We start from the raw sequence: 22,524 nt of genomic DNA, 5'->3' as shown, positions 1-22,524 counted from the left end.
TTATAATGTTATCCGGTACTTCAATTACATAGTTATCAATATGTTTGAAGTTGAATTCCACATTCCAAGTAACTGATGATGGTTATGTTAATAATTTAATGACTAAATTTTTATTTCTTGAACACGTAACCTTTTACCAGTAACCTTATATTATCTTCAAATTACATGAACAACCTTGCATAAATTATTTTACCAATGACTGATCCTAGCATCTCTCGTTTGTTGAATTATTGGTCATGCACTAAACAAAATCAATATTATCTAATTTAAAATATTTTCATTCAATTTTGTATGTACGTTCAAATTGAAAATAGACATTTGGAGAGAAAAAATCTGGTTACAAAAGGTTGGTCCTTTAAAAGATCTATGCTCTGCCTAACTCAAAGGCAGAGGACTCCAAATCCAAGAACTTAGGCCTCGTTTGGTATACAAGATTGAGTTTGAATGAATAAGCCACTATTTAGAAGGTTATCAATCTAGTCCTAGACACGAAACTAGACCGTATATTCATGGAAGCATCCACCAATTCCAATGAACATTCAAAATTATGCAATTTAACATCATAAGTGGAAAGACGATAGCAGCTAATGATATACATGAAACTTGGTATAGGCAGTGAGTGGCAAAGACAAGCAACTACAAAGGCACTCTACTTAGTCTTCCTCATAAAATTAATTGTTATGTTTCTATGGATTTTCACAGGATAAATTATATTCTAATTGCGGATATGAACTTAGAGATGCTAAAAGCTTCAATGTAGATGGAAATTTTTAAGCTTCTGTCCGAGACGCAGTCTTGTCTTTCCTCCCTGCAAGAATCCTGGAAATCTGCAGGCCTCTGCTGAATGCCTGGTTGAAGAGGATACGTGTTTGGAACTCTGATACAAACGGGAACCATGACAAAATGGCTACCGGCATGAAGATTACTAGTCCCATTATGTAATCGTATGCTCTTCCAAGCTCCTTGATTGATTCCCAGAACCCTAGCCCTTTGAACATCGGCCTGCATGCTTGTCCGATCTTGAAAGAAGGAAACAAACAATTGGTTTAGTGAATACAATTAGGAAAAGTTTGGGACATTGCTTCTAAGCATAATTTTGAGACAGGTATTTTCGAAATGAAAAAACTCTCGACGCTTAAACAACATAAAACATTTAACTTACCAGAAGAAGGGCCCAGCCTGTGGGTAGAAAGGCAAGGATTGCAGCAAATAGATCTGAAATAGTAAGGCCGCAAACAACAAATAGGACAGTCATGACTGACATGAAACCAAGAAACAGAAGCGCTTTCAGAATTCTGAACATGAGCTGAAAGTCGGTGCCAAATCTTCGTCTACCCATGGAAACCATCTGATGGAAACATGCAAAATAAGCAACATCAGATATATCATATCATCAGAGAAGCAACATTTTTATCTGTAACCCACTCAAAACCAAGTCCAAACAACCTTCGCATCAAACATACTTACTAGTTATTAATGATTTTTATTTGCATACCTTTAAAACGAGAAGAACAGTTACCATAACCACCCAAGAAAGTCCATAAACCTGCAAAGAAATTGAAAAAAAGTCGTAAAAATTAGGCCTTAAGGCTAAACAACTATTTATAGGCCAACAGGAGAACAACTAGTCAAATATAATAGAACACGAATATTACCAGTAAACTCTTGCTGTGATGAGCTATATCAAGGTGGTAAACAATTCCATATTGGTAAATAAGGAACCGAAGCGCAAGTATTATCTCAAGAATTCTTCCCCGGAAAACTGTGTATTTGAGGTGTTCCTGTTCTTCATCCCACCATGATTCCCAACTTTTGTCAGGTGATATCCCAATACCACCACGGTTTCCCATCCACCTCTTCCACTCTGTCCAATCATCTACAGTTTTCTGCCAGTCAAAGCTGGACGGATTGAATATGAAAGGAGCAAACAACCACGAAGCAACCAGAAACCACAAGGAGAAGGTGATGAACCAAAAAAGATTTGAACTCCTATAAGATTCCCCATAGACTCCATAAACAATCAGCAGAATCAGCAATTCCAACCCTTTCACAAAGTGACTGCGTGAGTAGAGTCTGTAATTCTCGGAAAACTTTGCATGGACGACAACAAAACCACGGCCAGTTGCACGGTATTTAGATCCTCCGTGTAAGATTGTCCTTCCATAGTAATGGGCTTTTGTTCCAAGTTGGAATGTGAAGAAAACAGAGGCCAACTGCAGCTGCATGATGACAAAATCACCCAAGGCAGTGCGGAACCCTTTCTCTAGGCCAATTTCCATTACCATGGGAAGCACAAGCAACAAGCCCAGTTGAAAGACGGACTGGGTAGCCAAAGCCTCTTCGAAGGCTTTGTTCTCATGTATGGCTGGACTGTCCAGGATCTCGTTCTCTAACCCACTCATAACCATGTACATACGTCCATATAAAAACACATATACAATCAGCACAGTTACCTGAAACAATATAATGTCCGTGTCAAGCTGCAATACATAAGTCAGTTGTAAAATACCACATCCCTTCAAGCAGATAAACACAAAAAGCCAAAGACAACCAAAAGACATCCTCAAAACTCTAATAATGCCCTTCCTATTTATACAATTCTCAGATTCAATCAATTTATTGTGAATATGGCTGGCCGCCTTATCATCTATAACTATTGTACCTGTCATGGACATTGTCAGTAACATATATAATCATCTGAAAAATCTTCTCTCAAACATGAATTAAGCAATGCCAACCTAGTCCTATAGACAAAGGATGGATTAATGAAGTGCAGAGACTGCATTGACATCTGACATGTTGTCTGAGAAATCTACTCAGTATAAACTACTAATGGAACAAAGTAAATCATTAGACAAATGAGATTAGTCTCGCTAGCATACCATACTACTAAAATAGAATCCAATTGTTGTGAAGTAAAAGGACAGCATTCTGAAGAAATCAAACCGACGCCCAAGCCGGTAAACATCACGGCTAAGTGTTTGTTCTCCATTTCCATTTGAAACCTTAGCCTCAAAAAGTGATATTTGGTTCATTCCCACGTCACGCCCCTTGCCTACTTGGATATACTCGTGATGCGTTATAAACCCCCCACGCATAGTTGAATTGTACCCTGAAGGCATCAACACAATTAATCAACTGATATAATACTAAATTAGTGGATGATCGTGTTAAGAATGGAAAATTACCTGCAAATATATCCTCGCTCAAGTTTATTGTTTTTGAAGCTTTGCTTATGCCACCCCTTGTTATGTGGAAGATTCTATCAAATATATCAGGATGACCATAATGGAACCGTACCCTGTCAAGTTGGAATGACATTAGATAGGTACTGGAAAGGTAATAGTAAATAAATAACAAACAATTGAGGATTGGATTACGATTCTGGTGGCTAGAGTTAAATGGATATTCGTCCTCTCACCACGCCCAAACCAAGAAATGAAGTACATAACAGAATTAGAATGTGCCTCAGTCAAATGTAATTTAAGGCTTACCTCAGTGGATTTGCCAAAATTCTTTGGCCAATAGTTACAAAACTGGTCTCTTGATTCGACATGAACCAAGCAAGTGATGAAACACTGTACATTAGGAAGGAAAAGAAAAATAAGCATATAACACTACAATTGCCACTAATCATCCCATTAAGGTCCATAAATTTTGAGCGGATATATTGAAAGGCTTACCTTCCAGTGAAAATATGCTCCCTTAGACCCAATATTGTGGGTTTTCGGTTCCCACGACGATGCTTTAGGAATTCCTCCAACACATTTCTCATTTTGAAAGCTTCTTCAAAGTAATTATCCTGGAAAAAGAGGATGAATAAAGCACAATATAACACCCTTTTTTCCTCTTTCAGGCAATAAGAAGGTAAAATGACCGACTTTGTATATAATTTTTTACATAAAGACACAAGAAGAGCTACCTGATTCATGTCTATTGTCTGCAGGGCTTCTCCGCGAGTAAAGATAATGGCATGGTTTTGATTTTCAGGTTTTCCTTCGCCAATATCTGTAGGAGGACCTGGAAGCTTAATGCGGTATATTTCCTAGCAATGCAAGAAACAGAAGTATTAGTTATCAACTGTTAGCTACATTCGATATGGCTCATATGAGTGCACTAATCTCAATACAGGTAGGACGGGCCAGCTCTTAATTACTCTATTCTATGTGTGGATTCCTGGACACTTGTTTATAGATGAAGCTTGTCAACAACAAAATGGACATCTAATCAAAAGTACTATTACAATATATACATTATACCGCCTAATCCTTCTCTACTTTCACCCAAAAACGATATATACATTATACAACTATGTTGTATAAGAATAAGTTTCTTCCTTTTTTTATATCTGAAACTCTAGCTCTCCATTACATTCTTCTATTTTATTTATTAAGAAAAATATTCCAAAATAAAAACCACAAATTTGAATTAGTAATTATTTTCCCACAATAATAAAAAAATCCAATTCATGCACAGATACATACATTACAGAAAAGAAGATAATTCAATAAAATATTTTATATACTAGAATAACAGAAATTTATTACTCAACAAGAACCAAGATTAACAGAACAATTCACTTTCGCAATAAAGCTGATTCCTTCCACTTTATGCGCATAATATACTTCAATAGAAAAAAAAAAAATTAGTAGCTTTATTTCCCGTTCAAGGCACATACTACTATGCTATGCACTGTTCAGTGAGTATAGAACAAGCAGTCTTTTTCCATACCTCATCCCATTTGTCACCTCCCTTGACTAGAACAGAAAAGTAAGTTTTTTGGGGTCTTCCTTTCACTTGCTCATCGATTGTATCTATGTAAGCAACACGTAGAGATGGATACCTACAAAAAAGTTTATTAAACGATGCCATCAACAATTTAAATAGCAAAGGAATCTACTCATTGTTCATCCTATGGCACTATTGACTCACGTTAGCATCAGCTTCAGGATATTAGTGTAACAACTTTTATCCCGAGCTTCAATGGAGTTTTTCTGAGTACCATAGATCTGACAAGAAACTACATATGTAAACTTCAAATCTGCCAGAGCTTGTGCACGATCTAGAAAAGCCTGCTCAGCCTGCTCATCATTTTCGCTTAATCCTGAGGTTTGGTAGCCTCCCAAAAACTCTGCAACATAACCATATGCCACTTTACTAGCTTTTACAAAATTTTGGAACCAAAATCGGGTAACGTTGCTGTTGAAACACATTATCTGTTACAGAAACCACTAACCACTATCTCCTGCTGTTTCCAGGACACACTGAAGGTCTAAAGCCCTCCTATAGTACATCATCCCTCTCACTAGCAGAAAAATACAGATTAAAAGTATAAGTTAACATATTTAAATGATAATTATACAAGAGACGAATTTACGCATTAATCCAGACCTGTTCTAGAAAGTGTCTGTGCCCTGTAAGATACCCACTGACGGGTTAACTCTGATCTGTCCTTCCCAGGAATCTCATTCTTAGGATCTTCTAGCCGTTCCTGGAAATTTGTCCATTCATCTAATTGGCAATCATAGTTGGTTGGCAAGGGTAAGTTCAAGTCAATTTCAAAAAATGAAAAGAATAATGCAGATATGAGACTGACACGCACCAGGATATATTTTCTGCAGGTAGAACAAAATTGAGATTCCATCCTCATTTTCTTTATTAAGTTCCTCATCAGAATAGATGACATCTTCTTTGTAATAAGGAGTCAGAACACTGAACCATAAATCAGGAAGAATATTGAACTCATTTTAGCAATTATCAGATCCCGAAGCATAAACGAAAATCTTGAAAGAGGAAAGAGACATATATCTTCAACACAAATGTTGGAAGAAAAACCATATTGATCTTTCAACTTCAACCAAGTCTCAAAAACATGTCAAAAGGGGGGCTTTTTTGTTATTTCCTTATTCCATTTGGTTGCCTAATTTTACCATTGACAAACTTAGCGTTTACAATGACAGACCTGAATGAGAGCATGTCACGAACTTTGGGAGCACGTGGCATGTTCATGAATAAGGAGTTTGCAAAGAAGGTGATGCGCCTGCGAGCATCCAAGTTTTGAGGGACATTGATGGCAGACTCCTTGACGGTCAAAAGCAAATGAAGTCTGACTACCTATGTTAACATAAAAGATGGTAAGACCCAAAAATCTTAGATAATCAGTTAATGTCAACAACAAAAGAATGTCTCCCAAGGTTACCTTCTCCCTCCAACTCTTATCTCTGTGGTCAATCTTAAGCTTTTGAAACCTTTGCTCCTTCTTGACATTTTGAGGATCAATTGGATGTGCTGCCTCCAGTATTCTACACAGAGAAGAACAAATTCATAAAAGCACAGGAGATGGAAAGGCCCATTTGGTGGTTATGACAGTTTTTGTTCTGTCACCAGAATGCACTTATTTCTTAAAACTCACTCATGGCCGTTGGTCATAACATCCTGTGTGATAATCTCCATGATATCTTGAAGGACATTGATTATCTGACGCATGGAATTTTCATCATTCTCATCTGCGACTAGCTGCCAACGCACCAACTTAAGTACTCAGAAAGGAAATGTATAATGTCTACATTGTCTAGACTATCAGTTTATTACTGAGAAACTCAGCACTAAAAATTTTAGAAAGGCATCGAAGGAAGTATGTTACCAAGAGCTTTAGAAATTTCTCCAACCGCTCGCTAAGAAATGGCAGCCCACTCATGCGGAAATTAGTCAAAAATATTTTCTGGTCTATACTACTGACTACTTCATAGCATATCCACTTTACAATCCTGTTATGTAAGATGAAACATACTTTATAATAGGGAGGATAAAATTGTGCAAGCCGATTCTGGTTATCTATGACCTTCAAACTGGTATGCTTCTGACTTACATCTTATCTGCTTCATCTTCCAAAAGGTCATTTATAATATCCGTGAGTGTCTGATAGCATTCAATTACCGCTGAGTACATGTAATCATCACTCTCGATCTTTTTAAATAAATCCTCATCCGTCTTCCCCGTAAAATCTTTTGCCATGTCTAATGCTATCGGAATCTTCACATGTGAAAAAAACAATACTAAGAGTTACTGATTGGGTTTGTACATAAAATTAACATATGAAGGCATGTAAAATATATACCTTACTAGCAAGCAAGAAAGGAGGCCACTGGACAACAGACAGATCACTTGACGAATATGGAACAAGCAGCAGATCTCTATCTCTGTACGGTTTATTTTGAATGGATATAATCAGCAACTTGCCAAAACTGCGTTGAAAGGTAAATTAGAGAGCAAGAAGCAGTTAACCTATTGCTGATAAGGTCTTCCCATCGCATTGAAGTTATGAATTGATTCCACACCTGAGAGAAATTAGCAATGTCCCTTCGTTGGCGTTCCTCATTCTGCCAGATCAAAGTGTCTACTTTTAGTCAAAGACATGGAAGAAAAAAGATTTCAAGTCATGTTTTTTTCATTGACAAGAAGTACCAAACAAATTACCTGCATCAGTATGTGGTGTGCAAATCATTTATGTATGGTATGAAATATATGAGGGGCAAAACCAACTTAAATTCCATGTAATATAGAGCAATATGAAAACAGTGATTAAATTAGTACCAACAATGGTCCTTTCTCGTTTGCATCCTCAATTTGTGACGGCATAAGACGATTACAGAAAGCAGAAGGCACAGACTCAAATCTGGACCTCAACATCCCAAGGGTCCGTATCTGAGAGACAAATAGTTATAAAGGGTTCATTGGGAAGAAACCAAGACTAGCTGAGAGCCTGAGACAGATATAGACACGTTAAATGTAAAACAGAGAGAACAATTTTGCCACCAACCTCACCCAAATGGCTGAAGGCTCCATGAATTCCACCAAAGATAGTAGAAAATATTGCATACCATATTTGAGCATCCATAAAATAAACCTATACACCAATAATCATTAAAAAGTGATAATTTACATAAGCATGTACAAGAAATGAAAATTTTATCACATGACAGTTTTCACTCGAACAGAATTTCTTCAGCGGTTCACTTACCAGGACAATTGGAGCCCATATTGCAATAACAACGCCAATATTATGAGTTACTACAGCAGTTCCAAATGTGAATTTGTAGTAAGCACAGGCTACAGCTAAAAACATTTTAAGTAAAAGCGGTATGGCAAAGTTTGAAATATTACCATTTGGAAAGAACTCATGCCATTGATAATTACTTATAGGCATCTTCATTATTATTTTTGTTGGTGCAACAAGTGGCAGTATCTGTTATCGTAATATACAATCAGATTAGTAATAAAAAAAATATGAGTTCAAAGGATCCTGAAAGGAAAAACGCTCTATAGTAACCGAAACATGGCCCTAAAATAAAGTGATCACACCCCAAGAAAGAGAGTAGTTATACCCTATTTCTAGGACCAGGTATACATGAATTCAGCATTTGGGCATCAACTTGTCAACAGGAAGTTAATGAAGTTTGGCATCTATTTACCATGTATACAGTTACGATTCATACAAATGAACACTTAATGTTTCACAACTTGACAGGGTAAAGTTTCCTAGTTTAAAAAGAAAATTATTGTTGTTCATCTCTAGGTGGAATGCATTAGGAGACAAAGGTAGCAGAAAAAATAAGAAGCAACATTAATATAAAATTTGAGTTCTAGAAGTACGAGTTCAGCCTAGTGGAGTTGAGAACTCGAGCTGGCTAAGACTAGAAATCGTGTGATGTTCTTTAAATATGTTGCTTCTGGTTTTCCAGAATAATCTTTTCCACTGGCCAATGAGAACAAGGTCAGGTAACTTAACATTTCATCGTACCTTTCTCAATGGATCTATTACTTTCTTCTAACTTTTTAGGTTATACATTATGTGGTAATCTTCAAATATGACTTACAGGCTATAACTGATTTGGGAAAATATTAAGAAAATATGTAATCCTGATCATAATTCTATACATGGTGATATACCATTTGAGATTCAAGGACTATCACCCTTATGTTGAGCCTGTGTGTGGTGGTCAAGGAATTCTGTTTCGTGTTATTGAAACTTATAGAATTAGCTCGGCCACTTATTTGTGGACTCAGGCTGCTATGCATCTTAAATTTCATAACTCTTCAGTTTTCATTTCAGGAGCTAAGTGAGTTTATGCACACACAACAGATTGTACATGTGCGGGTGTGGTTAAATCATACAAATACCAAAAACCTAAATGTATATGCCAATGCCTGCTATGGATGTATGTGAACATGAATAAGAAATGGAAAATAAAAAAAGGGTTTAAGATCAGAAAGAAGAATATTGAAGAGAAACCACCTCCACATAATAGCTGAACGATAGCTTGCTGATTAGCAGCATGATCCAAAACAGTGCATATCTGAAAAGAAAGGTAATTCTGTTAAAATCAGAACAAGGGGACCAGAAATCAAATATCAATAGTAATAAGTAATGAGTGGAAAGACAAGCAGCAAAATGGCGAACCCTCTCAGAGCTTTTCCCACTCACATTCAACACCCCACTGTCAAACGATGAAGAAAAATAATAAAAGTGAAGATACTTTTTACTTACTTCAGCAGTGAAAAGACGTCCTCATGAAGCCCTCTTCCTATATACAGTTTTGGCTGTAGTATGGCCAGAAACACACCAAAAAAATCATTCAAATATCCATAACTCAAGCAAAAATAACAGAGCAAAAAGATATATCTACAACCACAAGGCAACAAGAAATTTGTTTAAGACATGCTTGCCTGAGCCCACCACATAAAAAGAGTGACAATCCTCCAGTTTGAGCGCTCTAGGTGCCTCCGTAAAGGTGGAAGAAAAAATAGCACAGCAGCCAATATATTAGGAAGCAGATAGAGCGCAACAGCATAATTATAAAATGATTGATTCCGCCAATCCCTAGCCCAACTGCTGAAGAATTTTAGAAGTCCTGTAGGACTCTGCACAGAACTAGAATAACCAATAGGCAGAACCACAGCCCATACACCAGCTACAGCAAATTTCAAGAGGTATCGTAGTATTTGTGTGAATTTCAAGCTCTTCCAACAATGCCAACTAAGAATTATATCCAGAGTGGCTGAAGAACATATATACACAAGATAAGAAAGTGTAGCAGAAAAGTCAGTAAATAGATGGCATGCCATTAGAGCAGAATATAACGGTACACATTATAGGGAAACAGATGCCAAGAACACCCACCTTGTAATAAGTTGAGGAAAGCATAAGTGATGAAGATGCTTAAAACACTTCTGAAGACATCCGCATCAAAGAAAGCAGTCAAAGAACCAGAAGGACTCCATGCAACAATAAGCATAGCCTAAAAATCAGAATATAGTGAGGCACATTCTTTACAAGAATTGTATAGAATTAAAAGAAAAGAAATTCTCCAATCTCCCTTTCATCTTAAAAACACATCCTTTTTTATCTACGAAACATATCAACCTCACTTTTATTCAGGAGTAGCAACTTTGATTCAAATGGAAAAGCTCCCCCAAAGAAAAATGCCACACACTCTTAGCGGCAGAGATGACAGTTTTTTTCTTAAACAAAGCATTACCCTATTTTGCCTCCATTCTGAATCCTGTAACTTCCCCCATCACCTACCCAGCCTGCCACTGCCAGTTTTCCACCCACCACATCCAATCCTCCTCCCACAAAACAAAACAGAACATAGAAAGAGAATACAAATTCGTATCTTTTCCATCGCTCTCAAATTCCATCACCACCACTTAAGCTTGCATAGATAGGAATTTTTTACTTTGTTTTCTATTTAGTATAGACTATAGTATTCCTATATTGTTGGTTAAAGAGCTTGAATAAACTATGGTTTAGAATTCAAGTCCACTTCCATAGAGGACTTCAAAATCCAAATTGCTTTGAAAATTAAACAAAACAAAATCTATCATCAAAGTGACATCTTATGTCATGTTCGTTCTTGAACAACTGGCCTGATATGAATTGAGGTGGGCATGGAAAATGACAACATCATAGTAATATAACAGCATACACAGCTGATATGGGTGATTTCAGAAGCAAGGGAAGTGTATGCTTGTTTTTCCAATCTTGTTGATATGGATAGGAGACAGCAGGAAAGAGATATGCTTGTTTTTCCAATCTTGTTGATATGGACAGGAGAGGGCAGGAAAGAGAGTACATTATTTGTAAGATCATACTGAAAATCGAAAAGCAAACCAAAAGGTCGATTCTTACCATTGTTGAAAGACACTTACGACGTGGAGTTTAGTGTATATCAGGATTGTGTATTTGAGAACTCTAAGGGAGTTTGGAATCATTACTCAAACTATAAACATATAATTATAAATGAAGACTACCTGGAAAGCCAATATCAAGAATATCCACATTCGATCAAAACTTCTGTAGAGGTGCCAAAATGTTCGGACTTCTACAAAATTTGTTTTAGGTTTCCTCCTCCCACCAGCAGCTTGATTTGGCCTCTATTAAACATGTATGCAGATGAATACAAATTTATTAAGAAAAAGGAAAAAAAATCCTACGCATGTGCAGACACAAATTATGTTCATGTACGCAAACATTGTGCATTATGGACATGTTTCTGTGCACATGTAGCACGCAGAAAAGTCCAACTCATAAGAGAAGAGGAATTTTAGTAAACTTTGTTTCTTCTGAATAAAACACTGGAATGAGATATTAAATAAAATGTTTCCGAAGATGTCTAAGTTGACCATCCCCCACCCAAAGTTATAAACAGACAACCTCAACAAAGATAAGTACCTCATTTGTTGGTTGAATCCCATTCCCATCTGAATGCCTAAAAAAGTCTGCTTTAGGGTCCATTGGCCACCCTAGCCTAAAACATCTGTCAGACCTACAAGGAATAAACAGGCCTTTCAGCTATTTATATCTGAATGGATCGAAAGAAAAATTTACCATCAAAGGTACTAACCAAAAGTATTCATTTAGATCATCATAATTTCTCCATCTTGAATGACTTGCCTTGCCATTTTTGTTTCTCTTTGCTTCCTTTGCAACAAAAATGCGATTCAACTTTTGAATTACAAAATTGTAATAAAAATGCTTCTTGTGGAGAAATACAGGCAGTAGAATACAATCCTTACCTTGTACAAGACGTGGTAGATAGGAGTTACAACATCCCTCAGAAAAGATTCTTCATCCCGTGCTGTTGTTTGGTATATTTCTCCAGTAGCTGGATAAGCATTGCTAGATAAAAGTCCATATACCTCTTTGGCCATCTTAACAATTATGGAAGAAAAGTGTTATCAAACCTTATAAGTTTCAGGACATGTAAAAGTGAAACTTCTGAAAAAGTTGTGTATTAAGAACAAGCATGATTCTCTACAATCTTACAGTATTGTATTTATGTCGTAGACTAGATTTTTATGTTTTACCTTGCAACTCGCTAGTATGTACTTATGGACTTTCATTTTGTTCTTCTACTGTTTTAATAAATGGTGAGGAATTGGTTTCAAAATCAAGTTTGCTATCAGGAGGCTAGCTATAATAAGAAACAAAGAAAATAATGAAAACTACTCAAGGATTTGGCCATTCACTCCAGACCATTCATCTTGATGAGCTAATATGAAAAGAAAGCATACATACCTGATGGAAAATATAGCATAAGCATTCAGGCATGAACCGAATATTTGAAGCTTCACCCCATATGAGAAGATAGAGCGCAATGTAAATAAGTTCCAATTGTTGTCTGTCATAACCCGAAGGGAACCTTAAAAAGTTGGGGGAGGAGGGAGGGATAGAGATGCCAGATGAAAATTAGTAGTGCTGAAATGGTGACAACTCTATGAATTCAAATTAAGGCATCAAGTTATAATTGATGGTATTTAGATCGCTCACCTAATATTTGTTTTACGATGCAAATAGTTAAACCAGGAACGATAATTCTTAAAAATCTTCTCGCTCAATTGTTGTATAGTGGCACTGTTCAACTGCAATAAGCTTTCTGTTAATCTTTAATCATCATGTAAAATACAGTCAAGAAAAATGGGAGCATGTAAAACTCAAAGCAAAAAATAAACACAAAGCATCTCAAAGGAACACAGATGTACCTCAGTGAAATTTTCAAGATTTCTATGTCTTACGTCCATGTTGGCAAGTAGCAAGAGTAAGTGTTCCCTCTGATTCGCCACATTTCCTTTCTTCAAACCACAAAAATGAAATTTCCATTAAGAAACTTAAGGTTAGCATACCCATAAAAGTTTTGGACCTAGGGCATATAAGAACCAAGGTAAGATGAAAGAGATGGGTATTTCGGGCAGAAGTTACCTGAAACCCGAAAATAGAAGAAAGCCAATCGAGTATATCATTGACAGGTTTAATCCTCTCTGTAGGCACTGTTGACTTGTCATCAGGATTCGAGGGCTTCACATGAAATCTTGGCATTGGAAGACCGTTCACATTTTGTAGAGCACGGAGCGCTGCTTTGATCTAATATTTTCAGGTGAAAATTAGACAATAAAGCAGTAAGCAATAGAGAAAAATAATATTTCATGAAACGAAATCAGAAAGGAATGGAAATCACATATACTGCGCATGTACAACCTCGGGAAGTTCCATAATTGCTGGTTTAACACCAACATTATAAAGCGGAAGAATGTTATAGTTGACATACTGCTCCCTTTTCTTCTTGACATCTTCAGCCATCTTCAGTGTCTGTAACGACACAATTATTTTTAGTACCTTCTGTATCAAACTGTCTGTTAAGGACTTGAGCATCCCCAAATCATAAAACTCAAACCTGTTTGTCTATTTGGGATTGAGGTACCACTGTCATGAGCACATCATACAGTACTGTTGCAATCTGACAATTCTTAGCCATCTCTTCCCTTCAAGAGTTAGAGTCCAAAAGTATAAGATACAACGATTAATCCAATTAATCAAGCATATCAAAAATCAAGGACAAGCCTTACGGTTTCTTTGTGTACTCTCCATCTTTGATATTTTTCTCATAGAATTGGTGGTAATACTTCAGAATTTCTTGTGGATCAGATCTAGCAAGCTGATGTTTTGTCAATATTTCGTCCTGCAACGAATAGAATTTTAAGAAATATAAAGACACTTCAATTCATTCTCAAAAAGCACTTCATCTAACATAAATATTGGTAATGATATTTTAGTGTTAGGATTAGCCTTAAAAGATTATTTTAAAATGGTAGCCTGGTATGAATTGTTCCCTTATTTCCTAACAGCTTAAAGTTTTGGGTCCAATCGTTGTCCACAATGGAATCAGAGCTCTAATTGCAGGAGGTCTTGAGTTTGAAACTTCTAATCATGGAAGACAAAGGATAAAGGAGGTAAAGAAGAAATAAAATAAATCTTGCCACATTAACGTACAGATGAAACCACAAGTTAACTATTCATAGACACACCAACGAGAAATATAAATGAAGTGCTAAGATCATACCAATCTTCACGAAAAAGAAAATATAATACAAGAAACCATTAACAATTTAAGGGTCTACCTTTTCAAGTTTGTTCAAAAGAAGTGTCTTAAACTGTCGAACACCACGTCCACTTGATGTTGGATCCATCTTGTGTGCCTTCTCAAATCCATGGAAGCGGCCTGAATGCACAAAAAATATCAACCTAAGAGACTAACATATTCTGCCACTGCCATCAAGAAAGTGTTTTCTGCCGTACTCAAAACATACACACCAAGCACATTACAAGCAACAATGAAGCTCACTTACCAAGCTAAGCAGGAACACTTGACACAAAGAACATTAAGATTCTATCCGCATTGGAAATATAGATTAAAAATATTATTAATGGGAAATGAAAGTCGTATTAAGATTTTCTGCCATATATTCTCGTTTGAAACAAAATAGCACCTACAGTGAGAAAAACGTTTTATTGAGGGACAAAGAAACAGTAGAACAACAGAAAACTTCCAACAAGAGGCATGTATATGTACACTGGAGAAAATTTTCAAGCCAACAAGAAATGCCAGTTATATGGACTTCATCACCAGAATATAGTTAAATCTAACTGAAATGCAAGTTTTCTAGTTCAACTAAGTTGTATGATGCCCATATACCAATTATCAACCAAGTCACTTCTTTATCCGGGCTTCCGACTGGTGTTTGAGGCGAACCAACCAGGATACAACTCTGGGGTCTTCCTGGATGGATTGACCTACGACTGATTTACTCAGGCCTTTTCCCACTGACTTCTTCCTTCATTCGGAGAAGTCATCAGGAATGGAACCAGTGGAAAATCGTATGCAGAAGAACAATAGTATGCCATCAAAAATATTATGTGGCTAACATTCCTAATTTTCTTTACAGGGCTTTGATTTCTCTTCCACCTACGGTCTACCAACCATACTTCCCCTCTCCTTCTCCTTTCACCAACTAACATGGGATTATCGCCATTCGTAAAGAACGGTAAAGCATACATGGAGGAAATAATGAATACCGAATTCAACAGTTTAACATTTTGTTCCAAACTATGCACACAAAAAAATTCAAACTTTTTCTTGTCAATTGTTTCCAAACAGTATTAATTGCAAACAAACATAACAGTGAGGGCAACAATAACATACAGAGATAAGCAACCCTAGGGTTGTCCTTCTCAATCTCATCCGCCACTCGAAAAACCGGAGCAATTGAGGGAAGTCCCGAGGGAACAGTTATGTTGTCCAACGACTCGTCCTCGTTCGGCAACTCCAAAACCCTTGTGGGCATTCTCGTCATTGCCCTCGACAATGACCGAGACGGCCCCCGGAACTCGTTCTTCGTACCGCTGGAGCTCGCCATTTCCGAAAAGCGCCGCCAATCCTCGGCAGCCTCCTCTCGGTTTTAGCTCTCACTGATTTCAATGTGGGTTGTTGCGAATTAAGGAAAGATGTCATCTTTTTAGCTATTCAGAGAGAGAAATATAGGGGGGGGGGGAGAGAAAGAGCGAGATACTTTGGGAGGGAGGTGGGGAAAGAGAAAGCAAAGTGAGATTTTGCTCTCGAAGCAAGAAAGGAATTGGTGCTGCGAGGGTTCGGTTTTGTTTGTTTTCAGATGCTTTTTGAAGTGCTTTTGCTTTTGGAATTGGAGGATTATGATAAACAAATCTTCAATCAGCTGCCCGGAAGTGCTTTTGTTTTCCTGGGTGTTTCTGCTTTTCGGAGAGGCTGCTTTTTGAAATCAGCGGAGTTTGCATAGTACTGGAAGTTAATAGGGCGGGAAGGGAACTGTGACTCCGCAAAGAAGAAAGAAGGTGGGGACAGCTAAGCCAGGAGGGTGACACGTAGAAAATATCCAGGAAAATTTTCTAGTATTTTTATTTCCCTGTATATAAAAGGAGAAGATAAATTTGTTAACGCAAGTGGCATTTTTCCACAGTAGTGAAAATATGTTGTGCCTTTATATGATAGTCTGCATTCGAATTCGATCGGTGCTTAATTTAGGATCTAACTTACTTACGCTATCGTTTGACTCAAAAAAATTGATAAATAAACAAATAAATTTGTTAAAAACATTTATAATGTCAAAAATGCCCCTTTCTTTCAACTTTTGATGAGTGAAAATAAAATTTCAATTAAGTAAGTGCAAAATAGTAAAAATGCCCCTTTCTTTCAACTTTTTTATTTATAAACTTTTGATATTGTTTATATTATAATGATATCATATTTCAATTACATAGCTATTACTATGATTGTAAGTTGAATTCCACATGCCAAGTAACTGGTTATGATAAAATTTTAAGGGGAAACTTGATATAAGTTCAATTTTTTGAGCCAATAGTATGAATGGTTCAATTTATTAAAATAAGTCCAATTTGTTATATTTAATTATCTAATTATCAATAGTTATTTGTTCAATGATAAGATTTATTATAAAAATCAAATTTCTTCCCAATTATCTCTTTGCTTATTTCTTTTTATTTATCTTTTTGTTATTTCTCGTTCTTCCTCCTACTTTAAACCCCATTTATAGATTTTATTTTTAATTTTAATAATCAACCTATATCACAGGTTAATTATATTTATCTACCTATATGACAGATTCTTTTTTTATAATCAACCTGTCACAGATTAATGTGTCTTGCTTGTAGGTATGTTATGCTTTTTTACCCTTTAATTAGGTTTCATATCTTACGTATAGGTATTATATACATTCATATATTTGTTACTTGAGTTAGGGTAGAATGTTTTGCAGATAAATTTATGTTAGTATATTAGTTTTTTTGTTATAAGATATTAAATATATTCTTTTGGAGTTGGAAAATGCATAATATTAGAAGATTTTAATTGATTTTTATTATTTTTAGAAAATGTAAAATGAGTATAAAAGAAATAAAAACATATAATTAGATAACTGGACTCACTCCTAAAAACACTCTACATTTTTGGACCTGGATCTAAAAGCCCCAAATTTTAAATAGTTAATTTTTATTTCTTGAACACGTAATCTTTTTACCTGTAACTTTATATAATCTTTCCATTGCATGAACAACTTTGCATGAATTCTTTTACTAATCACAATACTAACACAGAATTTTGATTTGATTTTGGTTGTTAACGAAACACTTGGATGAAAAAGGTGACTTTGGTTGATTAGATGTTTGTTCACGCTTTTCTTTTATCTTCTTTTTAGCAATTGGGAATAGGGGTTGAACCTTGGAGTGGATACATAGGGTGAGCTTTTACCATTGAAGTGTCCTCTGCAAGAATTCAACTATTCCTTTAGTTAGGTTTCCCAACAAAAGTTAGTCATTTGGTGTGAGCGGAATAACGCATCTTTAACATCTATAAGAAACCTCTTGCTACAATTCTTCAATTCATCACCAATACGATTCGGTGTCGATTGTACTTTAATAGTTAAGTCTTCCACCGTTAACACGGGGATCTTCCATAATTGGAATATTGTTGCTCCTTAGGCTCAAAGTTGTTTGTTGTCTTCCCCTGCGCAGGTTAGGCTTTGGTTTTCACGTTTTCCCTTTTACTTATTGGTGCTTTGAGTTTTCCTCACGTTGTTATCTTTTATTATTCTTTTTGAGCTTTGCCTTTATTAACATATTCTTAATTTAACCCCAAAAAAAAAAAAAAAAAAAAAAAAAAGGTCTGTGAAACTGAAGCATCATTAGTTCAGAAAAGTCATTACCTCCATGGCTACAAAGCATGGATTCTTGTTCTTAGATTTACTAGCAAATAATGGCCGTAAAGGATATGCTTACAGCTCAAGACATTACAAATTTACGATGTAAACATTGTGAAAAACACCCAGTTGGGAGGCATCTACATGTAAATGAGGCAAGGAATCGCCAGAGGATTACTTAACATGATGGAAGCATTTATTGGCAAAAGTGCTCATAGCAGGATAAATTTTGGGTTTCAACTGTGGTGTTATATCCTTCTCTCAAGGAGGAAATATATATACAAGTACAAGGATATTTGGTATATTTAATCCCAATTATCGGAAACATTAAATCCCGATTTTAGGTGCATTCATTTAGACCAACATATATTGAATTCCTATCGTATATTGACTCACGCCAACAATATTGAATTCCTATGGTATATTGACTCACGCCAACAATATTGAATCCCTATGCTACGTTGACTCACTCCAATACTCTTCCTCAAGTTAGTGCTTGGATGTCTCTTAAACCCAACTTGTTAAGTGAGTCATGAAACACTTTTACGAACACCGCGTGTGTTAAAACAGCTACTAGCTGTTGTTCAGTGACTTCTGTCCTCACCAATGGAATGTCTACTAACTGAATAGCTTTTCATTGATAAAATGTCAATACACCTAAACATGACACATTTCAGGTCAATCTTTGTAAATATCTCAAGGATATTGACATATTATTAACCAGTCGCGGACGCGGCGTCTGTGTTCCAAAGAGATATACTGCCAAAAGGATATTTGTGAGACATGCAAGCAATTCTATTGGGCCAAAATGGCTTATGAGATATGATCTTGTTGGACCACGTACGTATAGTCGTCATGTATTGTGTATGTGACAGCTAATGGTTCTAATTGCCCACCAAAGGTTTCCTTATCCGTGTGTTCTTCTTCCACTTGTTCGGTTGCTCCTCATGTGGTGAAGTGAACAAATGAACATGCTACAAAACATGTCCGCATTAGCTACAACAACGATTGATTGTTCACTATCAAGAAGAGAAACTTCAATAGGTTTAACTGATTAGAGTAGTTCTCGTATTGGGTGAGACCAGCGTAGAATCAGATGAAACTAAAATACATAAAGTCTATTTCTTTTGTAAAAAATATCATACGGATGATGTGATCGAAGGATTCCTACATATTTCTTTCTCTTCGCCATCTGAGTAACCACTTATCTTTGAAATTGTCATACTTGTGTATATATGGTTGACACACTATTTTTTTTCTCCAACATTTTCTTATGAAATGTTAGGTGTCACCAATATGTTGTATAAAGTTTGTGAAGGCAATTTTATCTACTAATCAAAACTTATTAATCATTGATAGTTATACTTTTTATGAATAGGGAAGGGTGGGGGGATTCAAACTTTGAAATTCTTCCCACATTCATTTGGTCATTATATTTTGTTTGTACCATACTCGACCAATCCTGAAACTACCAAATACCAATCAACTTCATACCTTTAAGGACCCACTGAAGGATTCATGCGGAGGCACCCCTGCCAAAGCACAAGAGTTTCTCTCTATTCAGGAGGTTAATCACATCACAACACGTGTCAGCGTTAGAATAAAACTCATAGAGTCCCACATCAACCGCGGACGAAAGCAAAAGACTCTCCTCAACTATAAAAGAAGATCATTATCCTACAATTAAGGACGAATGCCATTACTGTACTTAAACTCATCATTAGAACCCACTAATGATGATTATGCTTGAACATATGTATTGTGTAAACCCTTCACAATTAATGAGAACTCCTCTACCCCGTGGACGTAGCCAAACTTAGGGTGAACCACGTACATTTTGTGTTTGTTTCCCTATCTCTATCTCTTACATATTATCCTTACTAGGTAACCGGAGCAACCGAGCGATCACAAACTTGACACTTTACGTTGTTCCAAAGTGTTAGTGATTTTGTGCATCAACATATTTCATAGTGAACCAGTGGACATGATTTCTTCCCTTGTTTGAACAGCAAGCTCTTCTCAAAGAAAACACACAGACATATACAAATAATCCCACATACCAGTACTTAGGATACTCAAATACGATATATGATAAAAAAATTTGCGCTAGGCGCATGGGAAGCACGCGCAACTGGGCGAGCGTCGCCTACAAGTATCCAAAGCCGAGCCCGCTTGCGCAGGCACACTCAGCGCACCGATAAGGAGGCCATGTGTCGGTCCTGGGCCATTGGATTTCCAACGGTAAAAAAAATTTGAATTTGAATTTTGATCTAGACCGTCCGATCACAAATCAACAGTCCATGCTTTTCCCCCAAAAATTAAAAAAAAAAAAGGCACAATGGTCAGAATTTTGACCATTGGCCACATGTCAACTTATAGGCTGTTGGATTTGAAAGGGGCATAAAACAAAAAGTGTGAGTGGGCAAAAACAAACTTTCAAAACCATTTATCTTTTCAAATGTAATAACCCTTCACTGTAAAACCCGTATAAGTTTCCCAGAAAATAATATTGTAAACATACATGAAAAATATACTCGAGAATAACCAAACCATGTGTATACCATGACAATCATCTCAACCATGAATAAGTAAGCCAGGTGAATTGCAATAATATAAAGTGACATATCAACCGGAGTCACCTAACGTGACCTGTACGACTGAATTAATAACTCAACAATCAAATCAAATCCTGCACACGAGTTGGAACCACTTATGTGGTCTGTACGACAAACTAGGTGTAAATAAGTACGCTCAAGTGTTACGATCACGTGAAGGTTGTGAGAAGTATCACAAGTCACCTACGAGTCGGAACCACCTAATGTGGTATGTACGACAGGCTAGCATCTGCCATGGATCCAAGGTAAGCGTATGGATGCGAGAGGTGAACGATCACGTGAAGGCTAGGCCCTACCCTCTGGCGGAGCACTAACACCGGGGTGTATGATGTAAATCATTGAAAGCAACTCATCATAATCATACACACTACCATCACAACCGTCGCTATATACTCACCTAAAGCTTACCTGAGCGTCCACAACGTCGAGCAGTAATATGCACATCTGTAATAAAGCATATTCTAATATGCAATGCATACGACATGGCATTTAAAATGTAAAAACCATTTAAACAGTTTCTGGGAAACATAAGGTATATATATATATATATATATATATATATATATATATATATATATATATATATATATATATATATATAAATAACTCAGGAGCCCACTCACTGGTATGTAGCCAGGTCGTAACCCCCAAGTCTCACATGGTTGCACTCGTCCTCTGGAAACGTCTCACCTATATGTGAAACAACTATTTAATGTTATTTTTAAGCACATAATCATCACTATGAAATAACTTCTCATACGTTGCTTAATTGAGGTGTTTGAATATATTATCGTGGCCTACTCAACACCCCGAGCATCCCCATATTTTTAGAATAATTTACCGATGTCCCACGCGCCGGCCACGCGTGGGCACGTGTCTGGCACACGGACGAATTCCTTAACGATGTTAGGGAATATTCCATTAAATATCAGCATATACCATCTAAAACTAACGGTGTTACCTTACACCGTTAGTATATTTCGTCAAAGTTGACAGAATATTCCTTATCTTCTCCGATGGTTTGCCAGATTTCGGCGCCGGCCATCGCTGCACTCACCGGTTTTTGGAAAAACTTTAAACTTTAATATCTTCACCATTTTTCAACCAAATTTCATAAAAATTATATCAAATTGAAGCCCTGGACGAGTAGAACATGATCTTACCACTTTGAAGTCCTAACACTGACTGAAAACAGTCGAAAAAATTGCTCGACACAACTGGCCAAACTTGAAACTTGACAAACCTAAGCGTTTCGACGTTCTAACCACTCCAAAACTAGCCTAGGATCCTAGTAGAAATGTTTAGGACCCTTTTTGAGCTTTAAAATACTGTGAAAGATCCACGATCATATTGGAGTAACAAGGTACCCCGCCGGAGCTCGCGAGTTCTTGAGTTCCCGGCGTCTTTTCTTTGAACAACTTGTATGATTGGGTTCATAGGGTTGCAAGGGATCCAAAGGTGGTTCTTAGAAGTTCGATATGTGGTGTTTTGATGGTGTTTGAAGGTTGAAGGCTCGGTTGTATGGACGGAAAGAATTTTCGAGAAAAAGAGAGAGAAGGGAAGAAGGTTGCACGTGTGCGTATGTGTGTCCAACGTAATTGGGCATTTTAAATTGTCCTAAGTCCTAAATGGGCTGCATGGCCAAGCTCATGCATTTTGGGTCCAACCCAATTTCCTCTCTTCCTTACTAATATTTCCACTATGAATCCAACTCGGCCACTAACTCACGTTGATACCATTGTAACCTCAAATATCAATAATTTTTTGTCGACGGGGCAATAATTTAAACCATATACAACATTCACATCACAACACTCACAAGGGT

The 22,524-nt window shown here is 36.7% G+C and overlaps 1 protein-coding gene across 1 annotated transcript; it reads right to left on the bottom strand.

The window, feature by feature from the left end:
* Positions 1 to 340: 340 nt before the first annotated feature.
* On the bottom strand, positions 341 to 15,819 carry LOC137738779 (callose synthase 7-like). The gene is given in 42 exon segments (XM_068478252.1): positions 341 to 1,019; positions 1,163 to 1,348; positions 1,496 to 1,546; positions 1,656 to 2,453; positions 2,883 to 3,112; positions 3,189 to 3,301; positions 3,495 to 3,578; positions 3,684 to 3,802; positions 3,923 to 4,045; positions 4,732 to 4,843; positions 4,933 to 5,131; positions 5,237 to 5,305; positions 5,392 to 5,511; positions 5,603 to 5,712; positions 5,963 to 6,114; positions 6,200 to 6,302; positions 6,413 to 6,516; positions 6,644 to 6,767; positions 6,869 to 7,032; positions 7,118 to 7,199; positions 7,285 to 7,379; positions 7,594 to 7,704; positions 7,820 to 7,906; positions 8,021 to 8,070; positions 8,164 to 8,245; positions 9,296 to 9,356; positions 9,548 to 9,619; positions 9,710 to 10,058; positions 10,181 to 10,298; positions 11,314 to 11,436; positions 11,735 to 11,828; positions 11,907 to 11,983; positions 12,079 to 12,213; positions 12,581 to 12,704; positions 12,833 to 12,924; positions 13,045 to 13,134; positions 13,262 to 13,423; positions 13,538 to 13,648; positions 13,734 to 13,821; positions 13,906 to 14,018; positions 14,458 to 14,558; positions 15,540 to 15,819. Coding segments are annotated over 42 exon segments (5,841 nt in total). The 5' UTR covers positions 15,754 to 15,819; the 3' UTR covers positions 341 to 770.
* Between the last annotated feature and the right edge of the window lie 6,705 nt (positions 15,820 to 22,524).

The sequence above is a fragment of the Pyrus communis genome, chromosome 7 (assembly GCF_963583255.1).
Source record: "Pyrus communis chromosome 7, drPyrComm1.1, whole genome shotgun sequence".
NCBI classification, from domain to species: domain Eukaryota; kingdom Viridiplantae; phylum Streptophyta; class Magnoliopsida; order Rosales; family Rosaceae; genus Pyrus; species Pyrus communis.
Note: the sequence above shows the minus strand (reverse complement) of the source record. Positions and strands in the feature narration are given on the sequence as shown.